The 9,775-nt window shown below is 40.6% G+C and overlaps 1 protein-coding gene across 10 annotated transcripts in view; it reads left to right on the forward strand.

Moving 5' to 3' along the window:
• Nucleotides 1-5,968, forward strand: part of myo9b (myosin IXB) — a 254,759-nt gene extending 248,791 nt beyond the window's left edge. For 4 of the 10 annotated variants that reach the window (XM_030132059.1, XM_030132063.1, XM_030132062.1 and 1 more), the window contains 4 exons: nt 675-725; nt 2,013-2,128; nt 2,221-2,360; nt 4,318-5,968. In XM_030132059.1, coding sequence (XP_029987919.1) covers nt 675-725; nt 2,013-2,128; nt 2,221-2,360; nt 4,318-4,868 — 858 coding nt within the window. In that variant the 3' untranslated portion in view covers nt 4,869-5,968. Of the gene's footprint in view, nt 1-674; nt 726-2,012; nt 2,129-2,220; nt 2,373-2,477; nt 2,533-3,007; nt 3,178-4,317 lie in introns of those variants that run through there. The other 6 variants (XM_030132060.1, XM_030132069.1, XM_030132066.1 and 3 more) reach the window with 5 other exon arrangements.
• The last annotated feature ends 3,807 nt before the right edge of the window (nt 5,969-9,775 follow it).

Below are 9,775 nucleotides of genomic sequence, written 5' to 3' on the forward strand. Positions count from 1 at the left end.
TTCACGCCAGCGTTAGTTATGGACCGCACCCCCACGTATATAACTGTAATTTGATTTTTGTTGTTTCTTCAAAATTACCTTTCTGGGAAAAGTGCAATACTAATGTTTAAAATACATTTAGTAATATTGTATTTATTTTATTTTCTATTTCATTTATAGCAGCAGAATTATATTATTCCTTTTTTTCTATATTCTATCGTCTCCAAAAATTGGGGGGGAAATGTTAAAAAATTCATAATAAATGCATTAAAGACATTTTGAGGGGTTTTCTTTCTTCCCGTACCGAACCGAAAAAAAAAACAAACTGTGGCTTTCAAAACCAAAAACGTACCGAACCAAAAATTTTGTGTACCGTTACAGGCCTGATGGATGGATGGATGGATGGATGGATGGATGGATGGATGGATGGATAGATCGATAGATAGACAGACAGACAGACAGATGAAGAAGCAGATGCTGAATGAAATGAAAATATTAAAGGTTAGAAAAACCAGATGACTTGGTACAGATCATACTCCAAAAAGTTACCATAGGTCTCTGACAGTTAATAGCTTACACCACCTCGATATAAAGACCGTTTTCTGCATCATTTCAGCAACAATGCCCAGTTATAATGTGCTATTGTTCTTTTGTTATGTGGGTAACTTGGCCAATGTTCCTTGTCTCTTCTGTAGCACTTCTGGCATTTACCGCTCAGGTTTTCAGCTCCTTACAAAGGAGTGGTGGTATGTATCCCTGAGTTCTCCTGGTACAGTAGATTCAGGTTTGAGTAGTGTAGTGTATGCCATGCACGAGTGGCTGCACATGGCATGGTAGTGTTGGGTAACTTACATGGCTCTAGCTGTTCTGTACTTTTTCATCCTTCTTTTCCTAATCCTTCACATTCTTTCATACTAACTGGTTGAAACTGCATGTTGTGTCGTAGGTTCTGCTTATGACGTGAAGGATGGGTCCCCTGCTGTTCTCTTTATTAGAGGACAAGACAGTGTTGACTTTATTTATTTTTGTTTCATCTCCTGACAGCACTGTGACTTGCAAAGCTTTATATGTTTTTAAGACCACAAAGCTCTTGAAAGTCATGTGATTCGTCAGTTGCTGTATTTTGTTTTTTGATGATGTATCCACAAAAAGGACCCTTTGTAAAGCTGTTCCTCAATTTCTGTTATTGAAGGTAGATTTTAACATTTTAGTAGTTCCACCTTGTAAAGGCCTTTACACACCAGGGACATTTTTTGCAAGGCATGTGGTATTTTTTTCAAACTGTTGTGCATGTCATGAGTATTTTGACACAGAACACAAATATAAGTTTTTTCGTTTTTTTTTTTTTTTTTTTATTTGGAACAATTTTAAGTTGTATCCAAAAATGTTTGCAGTACAAATAAGGTCATCAACAAATCAAGTTATCACATCACAACAACAATTGTGAGCTTGTTGATTTCTATCTGCACTCTTTTATATGAAATAGAAGACAAAAATCATAGACACTGTCTGACACAACCTAGACTAGGTTAGCGAGTACAATAAGATGACTTTAATGTTAATGTTGAATGAATAAAATCTAGTTTGAGCGGAAGACACTAATGGAGACATAGCAGCTGTCGGTAGCGTTGAATCCATTATTTTTTATGCAGAATAAACAGGCATAAATATATTCACCTTTATTGAACAAATGCCACTTATTGGTAAATGTGTGTCACTGCCTGCATGAATTGTTTTAATGCAAAATACAGTGCATGTGTGCATTTTTGTGGAATTTCCTCGCTGATGTGTAAAGGCCATCAGTTGTTTGTTTCACAGATGCCTAGAATGAAGAATGATGTACAGTGCATGAACTTTACAGACACCATCCACCCTGCTTGTTTCTTTTCCTTACTGACATACTTTGGTATCATTTTCAGATTTGGGTCAATGCCACGTGTGGTTTTGTGCAATTGTTTTATAAATGTTACATATTGATAAGTCAAACTCTGTGAATCAGTGTGTTTTGTTTTGTTTTTTTTCTTCCTGTGCAGGTGCATGAGAAGGTCAGCTCTGACCTGAGTGTGGTCCCCGAGAATGAGCCTCTGGATTCAGACACAGAGGCGGAGAAGAACCTGGTGGATCGCATTAAGTCCATCAAACAGGAGAAGTAAAGACAATCTCACAGTCACAGTCTTCACTGTGCAGTGTCCATCAGAACACTTGTTTCTCTGATGTCTTTGTCTTATTTCTTTCCTCCAGAGAGGATCTGGCTTGTCGACTTCCGGAGATGGAGCAGCCTGGTTCGGACCAGGAGAACCTGGACTCTGAAGCGTCGCTGAGCTCTGAGAGTCTTCTGGATGAGCAGCAGCGCTCTTCAGCCCATAGCTCAGAGCCCGAAGGTCAGTATTGAGGTACAGTGTGGCCTCTGCTTCTACCTGTTTCTGTCACTCACTTGTGGGTTTCTGACTAGACCTCGGGCCGCTGGGTTGGGGCCCTTCCTGTCTTTTATGGTGCAGGTCTGGACCAGTGATGGTGAATGGGGTGGTGACGTCTGCTCTTTAACAAAGCAGGTTGGAGGAACAGCAACTGTGTTTGTGTGTTTGTGAGTGTGTGAGTGTGCATGCCATATTTCCTCAATTGTCAACTGATAGTTGATTAAAAGCTCTAATAATGACCAAGGTCAGCACAACAACCCCGAATGCAGACACACATGGTTAAACTCTTAATGTCTGTTCTATAAAATTCATTCATTAAGCCCAGTTCAGACCACAGATTTGTCTGTCTAAAAGGGCAAAACATAAGGATTATTGCAGATAAAGGTTTCACTGGTATTAACTAAACTTTCTCCATTTGTGTCAAGTCAGTGTGATGATGGTTTCATCTACAACCAAAACCTGTCAAATCTGCAGTAGCCAGATTTAAAGATTTCTCACTATTTCTGGGCTAGTTTGCCTCACATGACCTACTTTGAGTAAATCTACCATCAAACACCATTTCAATCATCATTCTCCTCCTTTTCACTATATTTGTGTTACCATTTTAAAAGTCCCCCTCACTATGTGAAACAACCTTTAAGCTGCAACAACACTGTGAAAGTGGCAAGTTTTGATAAAGATACCAGTTTTTTTTTTTATTGGCATTTTCTTTTGTGTAGATTGAGTTATTTTAATACCACAGATCACTTTGACACATGCAACAGTTCAGTTACAGCTAACCATTTCCATTGTCAGTTAATTCTTTGATTTGTTTTTTTTGTTTTTTTTTTTTTCCCCAACAATCAATTGATTAGATAGTCCAAAGCCTCAAAGATATTTCTTTCACTGTCATTGGTGAAGAAGCAAAACTGAAAATATTCACATTTATGGAGCTGGAATATAATAGTTTTCACCAATTAATCTCAAAGAAATTATTCAAAGCAATTACTGATTTAATTAAGTAGTCGTCAACTTCTCTCCTGATACTGTATAGCAAATTTCACCGTGTCCTGTGCTCAGAACCACCCGAGACAGGAGAAAAGTTTTAAGCTCATCTCATGTGAATCTTTGGTCTGAACTGGGTTTTGTTGCCTGATTTCAGTCTCTGCAGATGTACAGCACAAATGTTAAACTGTCTTCTAATCTCATCTGCCTGTAAATGTTTCACAATAAAATCTGTTGTCGGAAATGAAGGGTTTCTGTTGCATAAAACATTAGAGGCTCCAAGGGCACACCATTCCTATACTGCAGTACCTTGGATTAACTCAAATTTGTGATTTTTGACAGTGGGCTGTATCAGTCCAAAAAAACATGATGTAGGACTTGTAAAGCAGCAGTGGTTGGTGTATTTTAGAGGCATTCTTTTATATTTTTCAAAATTCTCTTTATATTCTGATGGCAGTCCTCATGCTTTGACATTGGATAAATTCCTTAAGATAGTGGTAGGAGTTTTATTTTGGTTAATTTAATGTATATCCTGCTCTTGCAGGATTTTGAAATTTTTTTGAATTGATTTTGAAAACATTGTCTACTGTTGCTTTACTAAGGCTAGGCTTCATATTAAAATACATCTGATTCTTCTACTCAAGCAGAAGGAATTCAAAACATAAGCTTGATTCAAGTAAGGGCTATTTGGGGAAATAGAGTATGTGTGCACACCCAATATTTGCATGTAAATGCATGAGTGGTGCAGGAGCATGCTCAGTCTTTCCACAAAAAAGCATTAAATGAACAAAATCAATGTGACTACTTGAACACCATTTCTGTTAATAACATGGTTGCATGATCTTCCATTGGACTTCACCCTCTCGGCTGTGTCAATCTAGCCAGTAACTTCGAAGCCACATAAAGTCAGTTCTCGTCTTTCTTTCCTCTCTTACAGGACGTGGTGGCCTCTCGCTGATGAGACTTAGGCCAGTTTGTCTACCCAAACCCTCAGACCTGGCCCAGAGACCTAGACCACCCAGTGGGCATGGTTCTCTCAGCCTCACCAAAACCTCCCCCTCTGGGTCCAGCTGTGCTTCGACGCCTTCTGAGTCCCCCATTGCCTCCTTTAGACACCCACTTAAACGCCGCAACCCCATCATCCCCGACACAATTAAACTCCCCTTGGGCATCCCCTCCCTCTCAGAGTCCTCATCCTCCTCTCCAGCTCTTCCTCCTGGAAACTTAGCGTTAAAACACTTCAGCAGGAGAAAAGAGCAGCCCGGCCGCCGCAAAGACAGTACACAGTCACTGTACATCGACAGCCCTGAGTGTGACTTGTTGTTACATTTTACATCCTCCTGCCCTCCCTCTGCATCTTCATCCTCCTCCTTCATCTCCATGGTTACTCCCTCTCCTCAGCACCAGCACAGCGACACACAAGCCCCGATGGGCCAGAGACGCTTTTCTGACCCAGACATACCCTACATGGACAATGAAGATGTGTGAAAAGAAACTAAATGATGGAGGAAAGAGAATTAGTATGGGCAACAACTGTAAGAGTCTACAGAGAAAAAGAAAAATAGCTGGATGGGACAGAATCTGGCGAGGAATCAAGAACTGAAACACAGATTAAACTACATGATGTGGATCTCCAAAGCTGAATGGGAGTGAGCTGCTCCAGGCCCTCACGTCAGAGGGAACTAACTGAGGATCTGCAAAGCCTTGTTTACTCCCATCACAGGAAAAAAATAACTGGACGTGTTGTTGCCAAGCACCTTTTCTGTCATTTTTAATATGTTGTGGTTATTATTGACCCAGTTTGGACCAGGCTGTTATTACCTGTAGCTTCATAATAATGGACTGCCAATTTTGTTTTCTTTCTCCTGTTTTGTTTATTTTTAGAACACATTTGTGCTAATTCAAGGAAATATTGCAGGTTTCAGATGCACTTTTTGCATTTCTTAGTTCTCGTAATGGTGAGGCCAACATGCTCCCCAAAATGTTAGTTAGTGCCTTGATATGTACAGCAAGTCGACAGCAACTCAGCTCATTTGTCTTTGTAATTAATGCTGTTGCAGAGAAATGTGGGGGTTATAATGGTGTACCTTTGTCTCACACATTTGTTTATTGAACTATAATGAGGACTTAACATTCACATAGAGGCTACAGCCACTTCCACCTTCAACCTCTTGCTGCTGCACATTGGATAGGTAATCATTGCCTTATTGATACAGCAAAGGGAAAACAGGAGCAGCACACGCCACTTTTTCCTTTAAAACACCAATTCAGCCACGATGCAAGAGCCATGCCACAATGTCGATAAAGCTCAATGTTCCCAGTTCCTCTTCCTGCGAAACAACATGGCTTCCTTCAGCTGGACCGGAATGAGTCCCATTATGAGCGAGGCTCTGCTAAAGAGCAGCTGTGGCCCACCTTTGTATGAAATGTAATACTAATGTTCTGACTGCTGTTGACTGTTTGTCTGGATTTCTGTGGAAAATGTGCAGATATGTGGTGTGTAAACAGAGAGTAAATGGTTGGGACTGAATGACTGTAATGTTTATTACTATTAATGTGCTAATACAGAGCATGATGCTTGTTACTGCTGCTGTGTTTATAGTTTTTTTGTTTGTTTTTTTTTGGTGCAAACCAAACATTTCTGTGTGGAAGGGGCTAGAGAAAGTTAACTTAACATGGCTGTGGGGCTGTGTTTAATTATTTTTCTGTATAATTTACATGTAAACTAAGTCTGGAAGATGAACTGTAAGAGTCAATACTTAGACTAAATATAGATTAATGGGGACCACAAAACTCTATAGCCTCTAAACTCTATATATAGTAAAAGCCAGAGTTGTACAGCAGGTGGAGTAAAAACAGTGAGACAGGGGAGATGACAAATAGAACAGCAACATATGAAAACCGCTGGTTTTCTGTTTACTGTGAATGGTTAAAGGTCCAGTATGTGAGAATTTGAAAGATTTGAGAGTCTTATTGTAGAAATGCAATGCCTGGCCCCTGGAGGGGACCATGTTCACTTGGAGAGCCTAGCTCCTGGGGGTGGCCGTGTTAGCCTGGAGGGGGTTCCCACCCTTTCTCTGTATCCCTCCCACGCCAGAGCCATCAGGAGCAAGTACTCCTGTTCTGGCAGCAGGCCCCTCCCGGGGGGGGGGGGGGGGGGGGGGGGGCACTGCAGAAGTAGCTGAAGCCATGCCCTTTGTCCCCTGCCACCTGGAGCCGAGCGGCAAGGACCGGGGCCACTCTAGCAGGCATCCAGTGTCCGTTGCCTGAATATTGCAGCTACAAATAATGGAATAGAATTCTGGTTCTGTTGTATGGGTTTTCACTGGGGCCATGATTAAGAGGGATGGCCAGGGACATTCATATTGTGCTGCTAGAGGTGAAATTCTTGGACCAGCGCAAGACGGATGAAAGTAAAAGCATTTGCCAATAATGTTTTCATTAATCAAGAACGAAAGTTGTAGGTTCAAAGATGATTAGATACCGTCGTAGTTCCAATCATAAATGATGCCAGCTAGCATTCCCAGCTGTATGATTCCCATGACCCACCGGGCAGTGTCCAGGAAACCAAAGTCTTTGTTTTTTCTGGGGGGAGTATGGTTGCAAAGCTGAAACTTTAAAGGTCCTGTACAGACTTTCTGCATGATCTTGAAAAAGTCTAATTTTTATATATATGCCTGATGTCTGCAATTTAAAATGAGATTATCAGCACCAAAATAGGTTATTTCCAAATGCTATTTCCAGCATCCCTTGCCGGGTTGGACAAGACTGGACTGCTTTACTGCAGACTTATGTCACCATGACAACAACACACCAATGGGCAGTTTAGCAGTGAGAAGTAAGCTGAAAGAGTGAGGAGTAAGATCTGTCCTTTTTCCTAAGCTGAAAGAGTGAGGAGTAAGATGTGTCCTTTTTCCTAAAGAAAGGGATTTCTTGGATTTATTTTGTTGTAATGGTGGACACTGGAACTGGAGCTGGACTGGCAGAAAGAAAAAGAAAACTAAACAGGAGACTAACATAAACTTGGCAGTAGATTGGCAGATTCGGACTTTGGCCATTAATGGCGAACAAACAAAAGGACCACAAAGCACATAGGTTACCTTGTTGTGATCTTGGTTATGCTGGCAATATACTACAACATCATTTCAGCTGAAATGACCCGCATTTCGTTACATCAAAAAGCAATTGCTTTCTTCAGTAGGACCGTTGTGCACGGACCACTACAAAGTGCTCAAATGCAAATAGTGGGAAATAAGCTTTTGCTGCAGGAGGGACATTTTAATTATTTCTTGCTCAATAGCTCCACCCACAAGGGGAGAGGAGCCTCCATATTCTCAGACCATGATAAGGACACCTCCCCCTTCCTACTACAACACTCAGTTTATACAAAAATACTTTTGCTAAAGAAGGAGGAACTTTTTTAATATTTCTTTTTGAATAGCTCCACCCACAAAGGGGGTGGATTCTCCAAACTCACAGCCCATGACAAGGACACCTCCCCCCTCCTACTACAACACTCAGTTTAGAGAAATATACTTTTGCAATTGAAGGAGAAACTTTTAAAATATTTCTTTTTTAATAGTTCTGCCCACAAAGGGGGTGGAGCCTCCATAATCATGGACCATGACAAGGATGCCTTCTCCTTCTACTACAACTCTCATTTTAAGAAAATATACTTTTGCTAAAGAAGGAGGAACTTTTTAAATATTTATTTTTTAATATTTTGCAATAGCTCCACCCACAAAGGCGGAGGAGCCTCCAAACTCACAGCCCATGACAAGGACACCTCCCCCTTCCTACTACAACTCTTAGTGTAGAGAAAATAGTTTTGCTAAAGAAAGAGGAACTTTTTGAATGTTTCTTTTTAATAGCTCCGCCCACAAAGTGGGAGGAGCCTCTAAACTCACAGCCCTATTAAAAAACAAATATTTAAAAAGTTCCTCCTTCAAATGCAAAAGTATATTTCTCTAAACTGAGAGTTGTAGTAGGTGTAGTAGGAGGTGTCCTTGTCATGTCATATGGAGGCTCCTCTCTCCTTGTGGGTGGAGCTGTTGAGCAAGAAATAGGATAAAATGTCCTTCCTTCAGCAAAAGCTTATTTCCCACTATTTGCGTTTGAGCACTTTGTAGACGTTCCCTAAGCAGTCCGTGCACAACAGTCCTGCTGAAGAAAGCAGTTGCTTTTTGATATAACAAAATGCAGGTCATTTCGGCTGAAATGATGTTGTAGTATGTTGCCAGCATAACCAAGATCACAACAAGGTAACATGTGCTTTGTGGTCCTTTCGTTTGTTTGCTATTAACGGCCAAAGTCCGAATCTTCCAATCAGCTAATCTACTGCCAACTCTACATTAGTTCTTCTAACGACTTTGCATTGTTTCGACATTGAAAACTCATCACCCGCAGGCCTGCTGGGTTTAGATTAATTTACAATGTAACCTTAATTATGAGACATTTTTTGGCATAAGTGACTTCTTCACTGTGCAACATATTCTAATACCAGCCTCAAGACAGTCTATAATGTTGATAGCAGGATCCATAGAGTGCGGCTGGTATGAGCTGACTTAAACTAAAGCAGCAAAACTTCAGTGATGCAGTTGTTTATTGATTTATTGCTTGTTTTTTGACTTGTTTATTACTTGAATAACTCCTCATTCGTAGGAGAGTAAGAAGAGTTAAAGGTGGTGGTTGATTTTACTCTAAACACTAGTTCACTGATAATATAAAATGTTGCGTAAAAGAAAACATTAGATTGTTTTATTAGTGGGACTTATCAATTACGTCTCCTGTCCAGCTGTAGCTGTGACAGAACAAGATACGCAGGGCATTAAACTAAATCAGTTCTTGCATACGTAATTCCATTCAAGTGCTTCAACAATCCTGCAGGAATAGACAGACACGAGGAGCATTGAATAACAGCAAAAATGGCATATATATATATAAACACTTCAACACACACACACATACTGATAGAAAAATTCTGTGATATACTCTGAGACAAAAGACGGAGTCACTGGATTCTGGAATCAGAAGATTTTACTTGCAAGGAGTCAAGTACATATAGTGAGATGCAGCAGTTGACTGACTATCAACAGGAAGTGTAAGATCTTATGAAAGAACATGAGTATTACAATCATTGGACCAAGTGTACAAATATTATGACACTGATCAGGTTCACCATTGGCTTAGGTATTCAAAACACACTGATGCATGGGTTCAGTGACCGCGTTTGTATTCTTCCTCCACCTGCCCCATGGCCTGATCTCCTCAAGGGCAGCAACCCGCTCTGGTCCCAAACTGGATGGACAACAAGTACGCTTTGGTCCCAAACTAGAACAAAACAAACAGATAGCAAAGAACTGGTAGACATATCCTGAGTGGATATGTCCGGGCAT

The sequence above is a fragment of the Sphaeramia orbicularis genome, chromosome 4 (assembly GCF_902148855.1).
Source record: "Sphaeramia orbicularis chromosome 4, fSphaOr1.1, whole genome shotgun sequence".
NCBI classification, from domain to species: Eukaryota; Metazoa; Chordata; class Actinopteri; order Kurtiformes; family Apogonidae; genus Sphaeramia; species Sphaeramia orbicularis.